Source organism: Rhinopithecus roxellana, chromosome 18, assembly GCF_007565055.1.
Source record: "Rhinopithecus roxellana isolate Shanxi Qingling chromosome 18, ASM756505v1, whole genome shotgun sequence".
NCBI lineage: Eukaryota > Metazoa > Chordata > Mammalia > Primates > Cercopithecidae > Rhinopithecus > Rhinopithecus roxellana.
The window spans coordinates 10,276,015-10,296,821 of record NC_044566.1 but is presented as its reverse complement, the minus strand read 5'-3'; the positions used below and the strand labels follow the sequence as shown (position 1 = coordinate 10,296,821).

The window sequence follows — 20,807 nt, the reverse complement described above, 5'->3', positions numbered from 1 at the left end:
AAATTCTAGGAATAAAACACATTCGTTTGTGTATATTCATTTTTAAATATATTGCTGAGTTCAGTATACTAGTATTTTGTTGAAGATGATATGCATCTATACTAATGAGAGATTTTGGTCTGTACTTTTTTTGGTATTATTATTTTTTTTTTTTTGAGATGGATTCTTGCTCTGTCGCCCAGGCTGGAGTGCAGTGGTGCAATCTTGGTTCACTGCAACTTCTGCCTCCTGGGTTCAAGTGATTCTCCTGCCTCAGCCTCCCGAGTAGCTGGAACTACACGTGCACACCACCAAGTCTGGCTAATTTTTTTTTTTTTTCTTTTTTGAGATGGTGTTTCACTCTTGTTGCCCGGGCTGGAGTGTAATAGCACGATCTGGGCTCACCGGCAACCTCTTCCTCCCGGGTTCAAGTGATTCTCCTGCCTCAGCCTCCCGAGTAGCTGGGATTACAGGCGTGTGCCACCATGTCTCGGCTAATTGTGTTTTTAGTAGAGATGCGGTTTCTCCATGTTGGTCAAGCTGGTCTCAAGCTCCTGACCTCAGGTGATCCACCTGCCTCGGCCTCCCAAAGTGCTGGGATTACAAGGGTGAGCCACTGTGCCTGGCCATTTTTGATATGATTTTTGTCTGGTTGTGCTTTTGGGGTAATGCTGACTTCATAAAATGAATTGAGAAATGTTTCTCTTCGTCTGTTGTTTGGAAAAGGTTATGTAAAATTAATATTATTTCTTCTTTAAATGTTTGGTAGAATTCTCCAGCGAAATCATCTGGGACTGGAGATTTTTTCAGAAGATTTTAAACTATGAATTTATCCCCTGTTTGCTCAAGGGCAGTGATGGCGATGAGGGCTCTGCCCGTAGTTCCAGTGCTGGGCACAGTAACCAGTGGAGAGAAAAAAAGATGGGATTTATTTGTGATGTTTGTCTGGAGTAAGACAGGTGTTGTCAAAAGGGTTCTGTCCTGCTCAATGCCCCCTTTCCTTGTCGTTTGGCTAAAAAGAGCAGTCTTTTCTTGGGGTGTTTCTTTTGTCTGCTACTTGTATGGTGTTTCCAGATTCTGAGATGCTCCAGTCCAGAATATACAAGTGAAAAAATTAAATAGGAAACTAACCTCCATATCCTTTTTTGAAGCCTAAAGTATCTAGCTAATTTTCCATATTTTCTCCACTTTTCAGTCTTCTGATATTTATTTTATGTGTTTTGTCCAGGGTTTTTAGCTGTAGCTGAAGGAAGAGATATGGTAGAATGTGTTTACTCCTTCTTGTGCGGAACACGTACACTCTTGGATTTTTGACCTGAACAATTGGAAGGATGGATTTACCATCAACCGAGATGGGAAAGACTATGGGAAGAACAGGTCTGCTCATGAAGATCAGCATTCTGGTTTGGTTACGTTAAGTTTGAAATACCTACTATTCAAACGAGTGGGGATATTGAATAGGGCAATCACACGTCTAGATTTTAGGAGAGAATGTTGAGGTTGGGGATGTACATTTGGGTGTAATCCAGTAGACAGAATGCCTTTAAAACCATGGTACTGAAAAAGATCACCAAAGATGGAGGAAGAAAAAGAAAAAAAAAAAAAAAAACCAAAAAAACAACAACAAAAAAAACCCAGCATGTGCAACTGAGATGTAGGAGCCGATGACGGAGGTCTGTGGTATCCTGGAAGCCAACTGAATAAAAATGTTTCAAGAAAAAGGCGGCAATCACCTGTGTCAAATATTGCTAATCAAAAATAGTATTTTGGAATTAGATCTAGCATTGAATTTCGCAAAGTAGAGTCTACTGGAGACTTTGATAAGAAAAGTTTAAGTGAAGTGGAGGGAGAAAGAAAGGTTGGAGTGGATTTATGGGACAACAGGAATAGAGAAATTGGATTGCGAGTACAGATAATTCTTTTGAGGACTTTTTTTGCAAAGAGGAGAAAATAAATGGGGAAGGCATTGGCAGGGGAAGAAGGGTTAATGGAAGATTTTAATTTTATTTATTTATTGTTTAGATGAAGGAAATAACAGCATGTATGCTCTTGGAAATGATCTGGTAGAGGGTGAAAAAATGCTAATGTAGCAGAGAGAGAGGAGAAATGTTGAAGTGATTCCATGAGTGTATGAGTGCTCTGGTTTGAATGTCTGCGTTGCTCCAAAATTCATGTTGAAATTTAATCCCCAATCCAAGAGTATTAAGTGCTGGGGCCTTTAGGAAGCAACTAGGTGAATGGGATTGGTACCCTTAAAAAATAAAACGGCTTGAGGGAGCGTTTTTGGCCCTTTTGACTGTTCCACCGTGTGAGCACACAGCAAGAAGCTGCGAGTGAGGAACAGGCCCTCACCAGACACTGAATCCACTGGTGCCTAGACCTTGGACTTCCCAGCCTCCAGATCTGTAAGAAATAAATTCTTGTTCTTTAGTAATTATCCAGTGTTTGTTATAGTAGCCCTAGTGAACTAAGACAATGAGAAAGAATGAGATTTGGCACGTAAATTGAGGCATTGGCTTAAGATGGCTTTGTTCATCTGTGGGCAATAGGTGAAGAGGCAAGTATGTAGGTGGAGATGTGAAGAGAGTCTGTGAAGTCTCTTCTCAGTGAAGTATGAAGCAAGATCATCTGCTTTTGAGTGTGGGTAGAAGGTATTCAAAGTTTGAGAAGAGAAGCAAACGTATAAAATAGCTTAGAGGGCCTAGTTCTGTTGCTCGTGCCTGTAATCCCAGCACTTTCGGAGGCCGAGGCGGACAGGATCATTTGAGGTCAGGAGTTCGAGACCAGACTGGCTAACATGGTGAAACCCTGTATCTACTAAAAATACAAAAAAAAAAAAAAAAAAAAAAAATTAGCTGGGCATGGTGGCAGGCACCTGTAGTCCCAACTACTCGGGAGGCTGAAGCAGGAAAATCACTTGAGCCTGGTAGACAGAGGTTGCTGTGTGCTGAGGTCATGCCATTGTACTCCAGCCTGGGCAACAGAGCAAGACTCTGTCTCAAAATAAATAAATTAATTAAATAAATAAAATAGCTAAGAGAGTTGGGGAGAGAATGGACTATGGGAAGGTACTAAGGCCCACCAGAGTTTTGTCACAAATGTAAAGTGATTCCAGTTGGAGTGGCTGTGTGTACGTGGGGTAACCTGGTGGCAGAATGCCATAAATCCAGCTTGAGTCTCTCACAGCTTTCAATTGTCCCCTTCTCTCACTCATATCACCTCTTATCATCCCATTGTTTTTGAACAAGCTACAGAAAACAAAGCATTGCAACAAATTTGAGGCAGCAGTTCCAAACATGCGCTCTGCAGTGACATGGAGCATTTTTGAGCTGTGAACATAGCGGCATCTATTGGACACTGTAAGAATTATTAGCTCAAGAGAGTTCACAGTTTTATAATTGCATGATACTTACATTCCTTTCCATTACATACTTTCTTTGTCAAGCTGAGTTTTCAGCCATTGCTGAAATAAAAGCAAGTATTGCACAAGAATCAGTGTGGTGTTCCATCCAATTTCAAAGTTTGAGGAGTTGTGTCATTCCCAACAGGCACACACATCTCACTCAGTAATTATGGTTAAGAATGAAATAGGCCAGGCGCGGTGGCTTAGGCCTGTAATCCCAGCACTTTGGGAGGCCGAGGCAGGCAGATCACGAGGTCAAGAGATCGAGACCTTCCTGGCCAACATGGTGAAATCCTGTCTCTACTAAAAATACAAAAATTAGCTGGGCGTGGTGGCATGTGCCTGTAATCCCAGCTACTTGGGAGGCTGAGGCAGGAGAATCACTTGAATCTGGAAGGTGGAGGTTGCAGTGAGCCGCGATCAAGCCACTAAACTCCAGCCTGGCGACAGAGTGAAACTCAGTCTCAAAAAAGAAAACAAAAGAAAAGAAAAAAGGAAATAAAAATATTTTTATTTCAACTTATATGTAGTATTCTTTAAGCAACAACTAAGTTGTTAAGATATGAATAAGGTCAGGCACAGTGGCTCATGCCTGTAAGCCCAGCAGTTTGGGAGGCTGAGGTGGATGGATTGTCTGAGGTCAGGAGTTTGAGACCAGTGGAGCCAACATGGTGAAACCCAGGCTCTACCAAAAATACAAAAAAATTAGCTGGGCGTGGTCGCAGGTGCCTGCAATCCCAGCTACTTGGGAAGCTGAGGCAGGGGAATTGCTTGAACCAGGGAGTGGAGGTTGCAGTGAGTCAAGATCGCGCCAGCCTGGGTGACAGAGCGAGACTCCATCTCAAAAAAAAAAAAAAAGATATGAGTAATAATTAAGTTGTTTAGACCTAAGCTACTTTTAATGCTATCATTAGCAATTTATTTTGACCTAGAGGTGCAGTGGAAAAATTAGAGATGTTAAGGGCATCAGTAACTGAGAAAATGTGGGAACCTCTGACTTAAAAATGAATTCCTGTTGCTTTCTCTTTTTCTTCCACGTACTGGGTCAAGGCCCTGAAAAGTGCAGTTGTATGCAGTAAAACTAAGAAATTCTCTTGCCAAAGTCTAAATCTTGCAGGGAAATCGCTTATGACAAACACTCTCTCCACCCCACCCCACCAAGTTCCCTCATTGCCTTAAAACTTGAGCCTAAATATCTCTCCCTGGTTTTAATGGCATATGGCTACACCACGACGATTTGTTATAATATGGGAATTTAAAGCCAAGAGCAGACATGTGCCTTTTGGCTCCCCTAGAGTCTTACATCTCTAAAAGAAGCCAGAACATGTGGGTCACCAGAAGACTTGGCTTGGACGTTTATCATTTTGTCAACATCTACTCCAAATAGGTAATTCTTGATAGATGACTTAGGCCAAATAATTGTGGCCTCAGGACTGCTTTCTTTTTGCCAGCAGAGATACCAGTAATATACGCATGTGTATTGGGGAAATGAGATGCCACCAGGTGGTGTTTGTTTATATGTCTATGTGTCTATATGTGTTATGGACCTTTCAAGAGACTGTCTCTCTTCCCTGACCTGACACTGTGAGTTTTGCAAGTCAAGATTGTGCTTTGCAGCAAAAGAAACTCTCAACAGAGTAAACAAACAATCTACAGAAAGAGAAAATATTTGCAAATCATGCATCCAACAGAAAATTTATATCCGGAATTTATAAGGAACCTAAATAAATCCAGAAGAAAAAGCAACTCCATTAAAAAGTGGGCAAAGGACATGAACAGACACTTCTCAAAAGGAAACATACAAGCAGCCAACAAACATACGAACACATACTCAACGTCAGTAATCGTCAGAGAAATGCACAATGAGATACTACTATCTCACACCAGTCAGAATGGCTATTATCAAAAAGTCAAAAAAGAATAGATGTTGGCGAGGTTGTAGAGAAAAATGAACATTTATACACTGTTAGTGGGAATGCAAATTAGTTCAGCCACTACGAAAAGCAGTTTGAAGATCTCTCAGAGAACCAAAAACAGAACAACCATTTGACCCAGCAATCCCATTACTGGGTATATACCCAAAGGAAAATAAATCATTCTTCCAAAAAGACATGTACTCGTATGTTCATCACAGCACTATTCACAGTAGCAGAAATGGAATCAACATAGGTGTCCATTAACAGTGGATTGGATAAAGAAAAATGTGGTACATAGACACCATGAAGTACTGTGCAGTCACAAAAAAGAACAAAGTTATGTCCTTTGTAGTAACATAGAAGCAGATGGAAGCAGTTATCCTAAATTAACCAATGGAGAAACAGGTAACCAAATATCACATGTTCTCCTTGATAAGTGGGAGCTAAATCTTGGGTTCATTTGGACCTGAAGATGGGAACAATAGACACTGGGGACCCCAAAAGAAAGAAGTGAGGGAGGAAGGGAGGGAGTCCTATTGGGTACTATGTTCACTATCTGGGTGATGGGATCAATAGAAGCCCAAACTTCAGTACCACACATATACTCTTGTAAAAAACCTGCATGTATACCCCTGAATCTAAAATAAAAATGGAAATTAAAAAATAGATTGTGCTGGCCATGCATGGTGGCTCACACCCGTAATCCCAGCGTTTTGGGAGGCTGAGGTGGGTGGATCATGAAGTCAAGAGATTGAGACCATCCTGGCCAACGTGGTGAAATGCCGTCTCTACTAAAAATACAAAAATTAGCTGGGTGTGGTGGTGCATGCCTGTAGTCCCAGCTACTCAGGAGGCTGAGGCAGGAGAATTGCTTGAACCTGGGAGGCAGAGGTTTCAGTGAGCTGAGATCATGCCACTGCACTCCAGCCTGGCGACAGATCGGGACTCCATCTCAAAAAAAAAAAAAAAAAAGATTATGCTTTGTTAATCCAGGTGTGGTATCACATACCTATAATCCCATTCACTTGGCTTAAGCCCAGGAGTTCAAGACCAGCCTGGGCAACAGAGTGAGACCTAGTCTCAAAAAAGACAGTTTAAAAAATAGTAAATGTTTGAGTGACAGATACCCTAATTACTCTGATTTGATCATTATACTTTGTATGCTTGTATCAAAATATCACATAAACCCCATAAATATGTACAGCCATTTTGTATTCATAAAAATTAAAATTAAAACAAATTAAAGATCATGCTTTGTCAATTTTTGTTATGTTCAGTATCCAGGACAAGGCATGGTATATGGTAGACTTTGAATTTGTTGCTTACAATATGGAAAATAATAAATTGATGCTATCTGCATAAGCAGATATACTATAAAAACTGAAAAAGCTTGAGCTTCAGGGTCCCAAAGATTTATAAAAGTAAGATAGGCTTACTGCAATTAGTTAAAAATATTATTTCCACTTTGACTTACCCTCCATCACATCTGACTTCAAGTCAGTGAGATAGGATAGGTTACAAATATTTTGGGGATTAGATTTAGGGGAAGTTGAGTTAGGATGCGTTTAGACTAGATGTAGTGGGCTATATATTTGTGTAATTGACATTCGCTTTGATACATATTTCTATCAAAGTGTAGGAATAGGTTCCAGGAATCCTTCTGCCCACTTTAAAGGACATATCCTAGGTGGTGAAACAAGGGTGCAAAGTCAGGGGCTACATCCCAACATGAAAGCCTCCTACAGTGCCCAGGACCAAAGGATTGTGCAAAGAGGAGAAACAGGGGTTGAAATGTACAATATGAGAAACTAGTAGGCAGAAAAAGGCTTCTTTTCATCAGGTGTGTACAATTATAAGCAGGTAAATCTTTCTCTACAACATCTAGTCAAAAAGCATGTTCCCTTCTGACAAGAATATACTCAAAAGAGCAGAGCATGCACTATCTATTTACTAGTCTTTCCTTTTTGATGGGAATTGCATGACATGGGGTTCGCCAGAGTTTTTGTGTTTGTGCAGTATAAACCCATACCGATACCACAAACAGCAAGGACATCTCTATGTGAAGTCACACATTTTATGCGTCCCAACCTATTGGTTTGCACCTTACCATATCTGATGTATCCGTTTCTGATGAAGTCTGGTGGTTCCTGATGAAATGGTACGCAAAATTGCCAGTCAGCAAAAGTGCCTGGACTTTCTAAATTGTTAATGGTAAATAACAAATTTCAATCTATCACTAGAAGATTGGATTACTTTCTATCTTTATATAAAAACACTTCACGAGGAAGCCATTGGATATTATATGATTTTATTAACAGAATATCACAATAGCGACCAGCTGTCCATTTCAGAGGAGTTTAACTATGGTAATGTCAGCTGCGAAAAACTGTAGTAAGGGACCCCGAGAGCGACCCCAGCAACTTTTTTGAGGAACTCCATATATTCCAAGAACTTGAAATCTTTGCCACTAGGGGAACTCTGAAGTTTCTTTTCTTTAAGGTTGCAGGGGGAATAGTCCAGCGAATGGTTTTGGGTATAACATCCAGTGAGTCTGCTGGTACACAGGCAAAAAAAAAGGGCTGATTTTGTTTTCTTTCAGAATAGAAGTTGATATCATTGTGATGAGGTTTTGATGTTGATTTATGTTTGCTTTGGAAACAATCCAGTCTTTCTGAGTCATAATCATACACTCTCTTCTTTCTGTCACGTTTCTCTTTACTGTGTGTATAACTGTAATTGTGGTCCCAATGACTGTTGTTCTTCCTAAATAAATCAGATCTGGCCTTCTTTCTTTCTTTGCTTTCTGGGTGCATGTGAGACGTGCCTTGTTTTTTTGCAAGATGTAATTTAATATTTGATTCAGTTAAGGAAGCTAAAGAGTAACTTGTTCTGCTCTTGGTAGTCCATGGAAGTTTCTCTTCACTGAATGATACACTAGATGACCTAGACTGAATTTCCACAGTATTTAATGAACTATGACACAACCAGTCAGGAGATTTCATTTTGAAAGATGATCCATATTTCCTGCTTTTGTGGGACTTACAGGAAGGTGATGTAATAATTAAGGTTTCCTTTCTGCACTCTCTAGTACAATGGGAACCTGATTCTTCACTGTAAAATGATTTCAAATCAGTTGTGATTTTGTAGAGATTTTCCAAAGGAATGCCTGTCTGTAATTCAAATAGAATGTTTTCTGATTCCTGACTTAAATAAGTGTTGGCTTCCAGAAACATACATTCCTCACTCTCACTTACTTCAAGACATGAACATTTGTCCAAGTCAGCTGGACTCTCAATGTCTGTCTGAATATCAATAAAGTCTTCAGAAATTTGAGTTTCATGTGAAACAGCTGAACCAGTAGCATTTCCCTGGGTCCTTAAATCAACAGATTCATATGTATTCCTTTCTTGAAACCATACGTGATGTTGTTTGTTTTTTTCTGGAGTCACATGGAATTCTGACTCTGAAAGAACTTGAGGATCTTTCTTCCTCGGGCTGTGCAGATCACGGTCAGAAGCACACACAGGGGTTGGCTCTGGGAATTTTCTGATGAGTGATGAGTTTTCATGGGGACTTTGCTTTTTGAAAGAAATATGTTGTTCTAACAGTTCTGTATCAATGGAAAGACTACCACTTTCTCCACCAGCATCTACTTTTTTACACATTGCAATTGTGTTTAACTTATTATGTTTGGGAAGTAAATTTGGCTTAGGGAATGTACTTCCAACAGGAAGCCCCAGGAGAAAACGAAGGTATTTGTATTGTAAATCAAGATCTATTTGATGGAGAGACTTTTCCTCAAAAAGTAACAAAATTCTGTTTTGTCGTTTTGGTCCTGTGAAACCAGGATGAATACAGTTAGATAAGGGTTTCTTTCTCTCACGAGCACTGGTCATTGCATAAGATTCTCTTACAATTCTGGGAAAGGCTTTCATTTGTATCTCCAATGTTTTCACAGAAAAGTGCATGAGGAGTTTGCCTTTTTCTTTTACTGAGTGCTTTTGGAGAGTATGAGGCAACAGCATCTCACTAGCAGAAGTCACTGAAGATGTTCCATTTTCTAACTTATTAATACTCTGTGGCTTTGTGATTGTCTCCTCACCACCACTTGAACTATCAACAGTCAGTGTCTTCATATTACTGACAAGAGGTGAATCATTTTGGTATTTATGTTTTGAGTTAGGTTTTATGGTATCAGTCCCTTCTAGAGACATAAAGCTCATTGTTTTATGTCTCGAATAGAATCTCCAACTGTTATCTTTTAAAATAGTCCCTTTTGGATAAAAGTTGAACATTTGTAAAGATTTTCTTGCCATCTCTGGTATCAGATTCAGTTGTATTTCAAGTGCTTTTGACTCTAAATGTTTAGTAAGCTTATTTCTTTCTTTGGGAGTAAACTGTTCTAAAAGGGGTTTGTGCTGCAGTTTGGGATATATTACTGTTGATATTGTATCTGGGCCCTCTGGAACAGGTGGTGACTTCAAGTTGTCAGGCTTATAGGCTTGTATGTTACCCAGTTTATCGGAAGAAACTTTGTCTTGGATCATATTTTTAACCTGGGATTGAGAGATATCTTTGGTTGCTTCACAAATGGGAAGTAAATGTTCTGCATTTGTACTGTCTGCAACTATTTTGACTTCATTACTTTTAACTTGAGGCGGTATGGGCACAGTTCCTGGGAAAGCTTTTTGTTGCTGAACCTTTTGTGTGCTCATATCCCATACTGGTTCACTCTGATCCCTTTGCTTGGGTAACTTTGGATCTTCAAGCATAGATGGACACTCTGTGGGTGTCAGAATGCGTTTTGGAATCTTTTCTTCCTGCTTGATGATACGTAAGTCTGGTTTTTTAATGATCCTTGAGACATCATGCCCTGGAACAATCTGTTCTTTTGTTTGTGCTTTTAAGCATTTTTTATTCATTTCACTTCTGAGGTTTGCTTCTGATTTGACATCAGAAAGTTTCTGCATTTGTTGTTTGTCCACTGCAAAGGACTGGGGATCTTGTGGAACTGTGTTTGTAAAATCCTGTTCCCCTTCTACAATTGTTAAAGTGTCTCTCTTAAACATTTCCTGGAATTTGGTGTTTGGTGATTTTTCCTGGAATTTGGAAAGACAGATTCTCTTTTCTCTTTCTCGGTTTGTCTTAGAGTCAGCGTGAGGTGAACGCATCATGGAAATAGAAAGACTTCTGATAAATATTCCTGAGACATCCTTACTCCACGAAACCATGTTCTTTAGCTTAACATCATACTCTAATTTCTTTCTATTGCTTGGTGTACCACGCCCTGTGATATTAAGCATCTGTGGAATTGGGTGATTCTGGATTTTCATAGTTAAATATTTGGTGCTCAATTCTCTTTTCAGATCTCTTATTGTTAATCTGCCTTTCTGGTCTTTACATTTGGGAGAAAGAGGAACATATGAATAAAATGAATCCAAAACATTTCTTTGAAATAAGTTTTGTAGTTGAATGCTTTGTTTTGCATTAGATGCTTCTAGTTCTTTTTTCTGCTTTTGCATGGTTAGGTGGCTATTCTCCCTTTGAGTGATGACCTGAGTCTTCATTTGAGATTCCTCTGCCTTTAGAGATGGAAGATGCAGGTGTGCACTACTGCTTGTGTCCATTCTTCCTCTCTTCTTCTCCAGACTGGCAGTCCTGGCCTTGTGCATCTCTGTCTTCTCTTCTTCCAGATGTAAGGCTCTGTTTGCACCTATTTTTAATTTCCCTTCTTTCTGATTCAGAGTAGTATCATTGTCCATTTCTATTCTTTTATGCTCTAGATTTATATTGGTGTTTGCATCTGTTTGATCTTTTTCCTCCAGATCTCCTGATTGAAATGGAAAAGTCCAGGGAATGAATAGGGACTTCGGAAGCAATTCCAGAACACCTTCCTCTTGTTTTGAAACGAGCAATGCCTGCTCCTTTCCCCCTTTTGCATGGTCAATCTCTGTCATATCCATGTGCATTCCTGGTAGCATCTGTAGGCTGGGGTGTGCTGTTGTTTTCTTGTCCACATCTGTTTCTGATAGTGTCTTCTGCTTTCCACTTTGAAGTAGAAACTTAAGAGAAAGGATAGTGTTGGGCCTGGTCTTGCGTCCATGTTCACACCGTCGCATCACTTGCTTTTTCATGACAATATCTTGTTCTTCTATATTTTGGGGGGCATTCCAACTGATGATGATACTTATTTTTTTGAGTGATCCCTTTGTCTGTGGTGCTAACACTTTGGGAGAAAACATTTTGCTGATTTTTTCATTACTTTGTACTTCTTTCCCTGGCTTATCAAACTTACATGAACCTGCAAGTTCTGGAGATACTTCTGATGAAGTTTCTTGCTGGTGAGCATATCTCTCTGAAACAGAAAATCCTTTTGAACTTGTAGGGGTGCCAAATGTGACATACAGTTCCTCAGATATTTTCCTTAGCAGTGAAACTGAAACCTTAGGACTGATTTTATGGTTTAAGTTATCCATTATTTCAGTTTCTTGCTGAGTCTTTTTCCCTGTAAAGAGCCATTGTAGCCTTTTCCCACTTCTTATGGTACCAAACCCTGTGAAATAAATGTCCTCATCCTCTGAATTTAAAACTAACCGATTCAAATCTCCTTTTGACCTGACTCGTGAAGGTTCGTTCCTTTGCTGGATGCTGATCATGAAGTTTGCCATCCACTGTTGCTCTGCCTCTGGGCAGGGCACATACTGTTCTGCTTGCTTAACAATGTTTTTATCATCACCTTCAACTGAGTCTCTATTTGCTATTTTCTGGGTATTTGAGGGTACGTGGAGATTTTGCTGTGGACAAGATGATCCTGTAATTCCTGGTGTGTCTTTGTCTATTTTGTTCCCTGAATCCAGATAAAGAGGAGGTGCTGATGATACAGAAAGAAAAGTCCTTGACAGAACCACACATGCTTCATCTTTATCTTTGTGTACTTTTTTCTCCAGTTTGTTAATATTCAACACTAATTCCTTTGCATTAAGGATATGTGACATTGGTGAAATCCTTGGCTCTTGGCAGTGTATCCTGACCCTCATATCTATCCTTTTCACTTCAAGCCTGTTTTCTTTCTGTGACCTATGTGGCTTTCCTTTTCTTACATCACCATTCCTTGCCTCTGCATCTGCTGTTTTCTCTGTATCTGGTAATGCTGATGGCATTAGTGGAAGCAAAAAGGATGTCTTACCTCCAAGCCTTTCTTCATCTGCATGCGTAGCTCTCCCCAGTTTAAGGTTAGATGGCAATGGTTTGGAACAGAGTATGCAGTTTTTTCTTTGAATCATACCTGGTGGTTTATCTTGACCGTCATGTTCCTTTCGTCCTTGCCCTCCAAAGTTCACTTGCAGTTCTGTTCTGTGGAGCATACAGGAACGAGGTGACTTCTTTGACTTCAGAGTTATATCTGTGCCTCTCATATCGATTATTTTTTCTTGGTTCCTCTCTTCTTTTTGAGGGATATGTTGCTTTTCATTTTTAACATCTTTTGAGATATCACCAACAATGGACTCTCTATGTACAGTCTCCCCTATGTGTGATATTCTCTGCAAAATAGGTCTTCTAAGCCTTAGCAATTCATTATCTGAATGTGTTTCTTTATCCAATTCCAGTTGAGATAGGGATGGCAATGAAGTGGATTTGGTCAGAACCGCACCTGGTTCAGCTTCACATTCCTGCGTCTTCTCTTCCTGATGTTTGGGGAATATTATGATGTTTACTATTTGCACATCATCCTCTTCCTTGTTCTGCGACACATGTTTTCCTTTTTGTAGAAAGATTAAAATACCACTAGCAATTGGCCTTATATATGTGCTTCCCTCAGTATCTGGTGATACCTGGAGTTTTACTAGGGGAAAAGAGGATCTTGTTAATATTGGTATGCTTTCCTCCTGGAACCCAGCACTCATGTTAGGGTGAAGTGGGGAGGATCTAGAAGGACTCTTAGACAACATGACATCTGGCCCACTTTTAACTTTCTGGACCTTTTCCTCCTCTTGCTCTCTAGTTTTCCACTGAAGGTCACTTAAACTGTGTGTATGTAAGACAGGCGATTTCTTTGCCTTCAAATACATTTTGTTGGGTTCCAGTACACTGGTCATATCCACAACTTTTTCTCTATCCTTCTCTTCTTTCTGTAGCAGGTGTGCTTTTACTTGCTTTACATTACTTGAAAGTTCTCCATGGGTTGCTTCTGGACATGCTATTCTCCCTGCATCTGATGAGTCCTTGAACCGTGACTGGGGGAGAGATACTTTTGTAATTCTTATCACGTTCTCTTCTCCTTCTATTGTATCAAACTTAAGATAAAGTGGAGTAAGTAAAGAAGTATTCATGCTTGTCAGACCCGTAACTTGTTTATTTTTATCTTGCTGAATCTTTCTTTTTTGTTCTTTATTTTTCCACTGCAATTTTTTGGTATTGAGTATCTCTGAGAGTAGTAATTGCTTTGCCTTCAGGTCCGTACATTTGGGGAGCATTTTGTCTTCCGTATCTATTCTGAGTTCACCTTTCTCTTCTTCCTGTGCTATGGGTTGTACTGGTCCTTTTGAGTTACTTAACGTGTAACCATGTAGTGACTCAGTGTATGCTTTTTTGCCTGAATCTGACGAATCCTGAATCTTGAGTGGTGGAAAACTGAATTGTGTTTTTCCTAATGTGCCTTCCTTTTCATTCCTTCTAGTGTCACATTTCAGGTAAAATGGAGGAGGAGGCAATGAAGGAGAAGGTTTCCTTGGAACCACTCCGGGTTCCTTTTTGCCTTCCTGTACTCCTTCCCCTTGCTCTTCAACATTCAAAGGGTAGTTCTTTCTATTGCATAGAAGTGCAAGTGGGGATGCCTCTGGTTTCAAATGTATCCTTTTGGGGAGTATTCTACCTTCCCTGCCTTCTATTTTTACTCTGTCCTTTGCCTCTTTATATGGCATTTCTTGATTTGCTTTTAGTATTACTTCATGTGAGCTAATACCTTCATTTGAATTTGCACATCTGCTTTTTCCTGCACCTGATGATATAGGAAGCTTTAGTTGTGAAGGAGAGAATCTATGGTGAGAGAGAGAAGGCATGAACAGATGAATTTTTGTCAGAATCACGTGAGGACGTCCTGTCCTGTCCCGCTTCTGTCCTGCTCTCTCTTTTATGCCCCACTGTGGCTCCTTTCTCTTGCTCAGAGGACTGTGCTCAGTGCTGCTGAACACTTGTGGAGGTGCTGATGTCTTTGCCTTGAAAACAGCACCACTGGGGTGCGTCAGGCCATGCATGGATACTGTTTGTACTCCGTCTTCTTTCTGTGGGAGAGGTTGTTGCTCTTTCTTTACAAGGCTCTCTGTTGGCTTTGTAGGTGCTGTTTGCTCTGAAGGCAGTGATTCCTGGATCTCAAGAGGTTGCATAAAGCTTCCTGGTTCACCTTCCTCTTTTTTTATTGAGTCTAACTCAAGGAAAGCTGAAGAAGTGACAGAAGGACAAGTTTTGTTCAGAAGCACAACTATTTCCACTTCACTTTCTTGTGCCTTTTCCCCTTGTTTACTGATGGTCACCTGCAGTTCCTTTGTTTTTAGTATATGGAAAAGGAGATGATTTCTCTGCCTTCACAGCTATGTACTTGAGATGCATTACACTTTTCTCTGAAATATTTGCTTTATCCTTTTGGATCTGGGCCATGTATTTTGTTCTTTTTGAATCACCTGTGATATCATTCAAATACAACAAAGTATATTTTAATTTCCCTGTATCTAATGATTCCATGTGCCATGAGGGTGGAAGAAAAGATCTTGTTATTCCTTGTTCCTCTTTTTTGCCTGCTGTTCCTTTGTCTAATTTACAGTGAGGTAGAGAAGGTATTGTCAGAAACTCATCTAGCTCACTTTTTCTTTCCTGTACATGTCTCAATTTTTCTTTTAAGTTTGTTGGTACTTCTCTAGTTTTGGAGCCACTGCTGCCAGGAATATTGAGTGTGTGTGGAAGTGATAATTGCTCTGCCTCAAAAATTGTGCCTTCAGGTTGCATTATATAATCCACACTTACTATTTCTCCTCTATCTGCTTCTTTCTGTGGCTTGTATTCTTGTACTGTTTTTACATCATTTGAGCTATCCACCGCAAATGAGTTTGTATGTGCTATTTTCCCTGCATCAAATGATTTCTGCTGCCTTAGTTGCAAAGCAGCAGATTTTATTATTCCTTGTAAGTCTTTCTCTCCTTCTTTTCTTGTGTTCAATTCATAACGAGTTAGAGAAGACTCAGACGGCAAATATAGGAACAGAACTGTTTCCTGTTTACTCTTGTGTCCATCCCTTTTCCCTTGCTCTGTGCCTGTTCTATCTGCTTGCTGTTGCCCTTCAACTTCTCCATCCCTTTTCCTTTGCTCCTCACCTTCTCTGTCCTCTTTCCTTTGCTCCTGTCCTTCTCCATCCCTTTTCCCTGGCTCTTTAGGATTCAGTAGTAGGTTCTGTGAAAGTGCCTTCTTTCCTTTCAGATCTTTGTCTTTTGGATGCATTAAGTCTTTCTCAGCTGATATTTTTACTTCATCCTCTTCTTTCTGTTGCATGTAATCTTTTGCTTTTTGTACTTCACTTGTGATATCACCCTCACTAGGCACTCCATTTGCTTTTTTCCTGGTCTCTGATGATTTCTGAGGCCTTAGTTGTGAAATACCAGGTCTGATTATTCCTTGTTGGTCTTCCTCTCCTTCTATTCTTGTGACCAATTTATAATGGGTTAGAGAAGAATTGGAAGGCAAATATAGGAACAGAACTGTTTCCTGTTCACTCTTGTCTCTGTGCATTTTCCCTTGCTCTATGCCTACTCCATCTGCTTTCTGTTGCTCTTCAACTTTGTGATCCATTTTCCCTTGCTCTTTGTCTTCCCTATCAACCTTTTCTTGTCCTGCACCTCTTCTGTCCTCTTTCCCTTGCTCCTCACCTTCTCTGTCCTCTTTCCCTTGCTCCTGAGCTTCTTGATCCATTTTCCCTGGCTCTTTAGTATTCAATGGTAGGTCTTGTGAAAGTGCCTTCTTTCCTTTCAGACCTTTGTCTTCTGGATGCATTATGTCTTTCTTAGCCGATATTTTTACTTCATCCTTTTCTTTCTGTTGCATGTAATCTTTTGCCTTTTGTACTTCGGTTGTGATATCACCCTCACTGGCCAGTCCATCTGCTTTTTCCCCTGCCTCTGATGATTTTTGGTGTGATAGTTCTGGAAGACAGTATCTTGTTATTTCAGTGACATGCTCTGCTTTTTCTCTCCTTGTTTCCAGTTGTAAATGAGAAGGAGAAGGGATGGAAGTGCAGGCATTCGTCAGAAGCACACTTGTTTCACCTTTAATAAGTTCTATGTTTTTCTCTTGCTCTTTGATGTCCAACTGAATTCCCTGTGAAACTGATGATTTCATTTTCTTCAAAGGCCTATTTTTTTCCATTTTTTGCCTCTCCTGTTCTTTTTGCAGTATAGTTTCTAGGGCCTTTTTTACACGGTTTGAGATATTATCAGAAATACACTTTTCATATGCTATTTTCTCTGTGTCTGATGACTCTTGGAGATTTGGTTGTGAAAAAGAGGATCTCATTTTTATTTCCACGGCTTCCTCTCCTTTAATTGTGTCCACTTTAGAGTAAGGTGGAAAAGAGATGGAAGCAAAAGGTTTGTTCAAAATCTCAACTTGTTTATCTTTCTGAATCTTTCCCCCTTTTTCTTTGATGTTCAACACTAATTCTTGGAATACTGAAGGCTGCTTCACCTCCAGAGCTATTCTTTTGGAATGCATGTTTTTTTCCAAAGCCTTTTCCACTCTGTCTTTGTCTTTCTGTGCCATATGTTTTGCTTTTTTGATACTGCTTAAACTATCATCAATGGGCTGCTCACATTTTTCCATTGTATCTGATAATTCCTGGTGTGTTGATAATGAAAGACAGAATCTTGTTATTCCTCTCATGTATACCTCTTTTATTCTGGGATTCCATTCCAAGTGAGGTGGAGAAAGAATAGAAGTACAGAGTTTATTCTGAACTACATTTAGATTACTTTCATCTTCCTGCATAATTTTCTCTTGTTTTTTATTGCTCTGTTGTGGTTCCTTTCCATGCAGTAAATGTTTAAAAGGTGATTTATTTCCTTTCAAAGTGATACATATGAGGCCCATTATGTCTTTCACATCTACTATATTTTCTCTATCTGCCTTCTTTTTCTGTGGAAAACATTTTGATTCTATTACATTACTTAAACTCTCTCTATTAACTGACTCTGCAAATGATACTAGTCTGACATTTGATGATGCCTGGAGCTTTAGTGGTGGAAGGCAGCCCTTTAGAATTCCTGACTTACCTTTACCTGCTTTTGTTCTTGAATTTGAATTACTATGTGATAGAGATGGTAAAGAAGTACACAAGTTTGTCAGTTTCATACTTGATTTCCCTTTACCTTCTTGTATCCTGCCCTCTTGTTTTATAATGTCCAACAGCAAAGGGAATTCCTTTACACTGAGTATATGTGGCAGTGATGACTTCCTTGGCTTCAAAATGATATTAGGGCTTTTTGTTCTTTTCACATCCATTGCTTTCACTCTAGCCTTCTTCTCTCCCTGTGATATACGTTGCTTTGTCCTTTTAACATTACTTGAAATCACCTCATCAATTGTGTCTTTATTCAATTTGAAGTGAGGTAAAGAAAGAATAGACTCACATATTTTTGCTGCAACCAAATCTAGTTCACTCATTCTATGTTTCACATTGACCATTTTCTCTGTCACGTTCCACTGCATTTCTAGTCTGTTACTTGGGGAACCACAGTCACTGGTATTGAGTATATGTGAAAATACTGATTTCTTCAATTTTGAAGTTCTTCTTTTGTGGCATATCACGCCTTTCCTAATAACTTGTTTTACACTATCCTTCTGTCCTTTACTTTCTTGCAAAACAGGCATGGATGCAGAAAGAGAATGTAATGTTACAGGCAGACACACTTCTTTTTGTACCTTTTCATTTGCCTTATGTGTTTCTATCTTCTTCCCAAGTCTTAACTTGGGTGAGCTATTATTTGATATTAAATCAAATACCTGTACCCCATCTGATGATTTCATTCCTTTTGGAAATAAGAGACTTGGATATTTTATAGTTTTATGGTATGATCCTAAGAGCAGCATTGTATCTTGTTTTTTCATCTGCCTTGGAGTAATCAAGGGCATAATCCATTCTAGTCCATTCTTAGTTATAGTGCTTAGTTGATCTTCAGAAAACATGTCTAGTTCTGGTGTCTGGCTTGATAAATTACCTCCTTCTGATAATGTTTCCTTTTCCTGAGGCATTAAATGTTGCAGGAGACAAGGATACTTTTGAGGATAAGATATATGCTCCCAAAAGTTCTTGTAGGAAATTGGTAGGTACTGCCATTTTTGTCCTGTTTTGAGTAAGGCTTGTCTTTCTTTACTGTTTTGAGTATATCCAACTATGACATCCTTTTGTTTTACTGCTCCTCTAGTCTGTGAAATTAAATAGTCATAATGCGGAATATCCATAGCATCTAATTTCTCTTGTTGCATAGATGCATTGAACTGAAATAGATCTGTTTTGGAGTGAGATGCAGGCTTTGGAAGAGCCTCGTATGTACATTTTTCTTCCTGCTCTGCCTGTCTTGGAAAAAGCAAGCCAATTCCTTTTGTATTTGAAGTGTGGTACCCTAAACTATCAACTGCCTTTAATGCTTTCTTTACCTTTGGTGACTTAATCTGAAGTATGTCCGTTAGAGAGTGAGAAACAGATGCTGGAAAAGCTTCGTGTATACTTTCTTGTAGATATTCTTTTCTTCTTTTAATATGCAGATTTATTCCTTCTGAACATGGAGGTTGATCCACCAGAATACCTACTTTGTGTGATGCTTTCTCTACCATTGGGCTTAAAACTTTTGAACTCATGATTTCTTCTGCTGAGTCTTCTTTCTTGGGATTTTCAACATGAAGGTGATCCAATATGCAAGGGAAAATGGATTCCAGAATATTCTCTTTATTCTGATAACAATTACTTAGATGCTTCATCCTCGATTTTTTTGAAAAGTCCATTTTCTGTCTATTTGATTTTAATGTAATATCCAACTTTGATTGCTCTTTTCCCCAGAGATTTTCATTGAAACTTTCAGAGATGGTAACGTTTTCTTTTCTTGTTGTATTCACTGTCTGTTTTAAGTGAAGAGGGTCTTTATTTAGGAAAGATTCAGAATCCAGAATACTTTCAGGAACATGATCTGGATTCACCTGTTCTTTCTGCACTGCAGGCACTTTGTTCTGGACCTCTGAATTCGTATAAAGAAATTTCTGCCCTTTAGAACCTACAAAGATAGCAGTTTCCTTTAATCCTTCTCTTCCCAGTACATGTGAACTATTTTTTCTGTTAATGTACACATCTTTTTCCTCAGCTACCTTTCCCGTGTTTTCCAAATGAAGAGGTTCCATAATGGGGCAGGCCATAGACCCCAGGTTTGTCATAGAAATATCTTCTTGTTTCAGCAATTCTTGCTCCTGGCAAGTCTTCTGTTGAGAAGTATCCAACTCTGTAAAAAATACATTCTGTCCTTTTGAGTTTAGTGGAATATCTAGTCTCTTTGATTCTTCTCTCTCCCATGGAATTGAAACTGAATGTTTGGCAATGCCCACATCTTTTTCCTTTGTTCTTTGTGCGATGAAGAATTCAAGTTCTTCATCTGTTCTAACTTGTGGGGTGTCAAAACTACTGTAATTGATTTGTTGTGAACTAATCCTTAACGGTCCAATATAGTATTGGGATATGTCTTCTGAAATGCTTTGGTGTTTTTGTTCGTTTTCTCTAATATCTTGTTCCTGTTTTCTAAGAATGTTGGACGTATCAGTACATCCCGACAATGACCTTTGCATTTCTTGTAGCGGTTTCTCCAGCTTTAGCTGTGGAAGAATGCATGCCCTGTCTTTTGACTCATCTTTCTCCATTTTTATTTTTGTAAGCTTTTTAATGCTAGACACATAGTATCCAGAGTCATAAACAGCCTTTAGAACTCGATGTACTGCATTTTTACTCAGCTGGAATGACTTCTGCTGCTGGATGTTACCTCTCAGTTCTTTTTTATTGCTTGCAGTACCATATTCAAGCAGCTGGGAAACTGGTATTCTCTTTGCCTTCAATTTTATCTGTTTGGTATGCATAGTACTTTCCACATCAGCTGTCTTTGCCTTATCTTTATGTCTTATGATTTTAGGAAAAATAGATGTGTAGGGATTAGGATAACTCCAGATAGTTCCTGAGACACACAGCTCTTGCTGTTTCTTTTGCAGGGCAAGTGTCTTGGGATCTGCCCGTGTTTTCCAGTCTGCAGTTTTAGATTCTTTCTTGTTTTCAATTTGAAGTAGATATATCTTAGAGAAAAAAACAGATTCTGGATTAAACTCTTCTGCAACATTTATCTTTGCTTCTTCATCTATTAAATCAGCTTCTGTTTTCTGGGGAGTAATGTTCCTAGAACACACTGTATTCATTAAAGGTGCTTCTGTTTTGAAAGGAC

At 39.3% G+C, this 20,807-nt stretch overlaps 1 protein-coding gene across 1 annotated transcript in view; it reads right to left on the bottom strand.

The window, feature by feature from the left end:
- Positions 1–7,589: 7,589 nt before the first annotated feature.
- CCDC168 (coiled-coil domain containing 168) overlaps positions 7,590–20,807 on the bottom strand; it is a 29,554-nt gene continuing 16,336 nt past the window's right edge. Inside the window, 2 exon segments of the mRNA XM_010353087.2 lie at positions 7,590–14,861; positions 14,863–20,741. Of these exon segments, the coding sequence (XP_010351389.2) occupies positions 7,671–14,861; positions 14,863–20,741 (13,070 nt within the window). The 3' untranslated portion in view covers positions 7,590–7,670.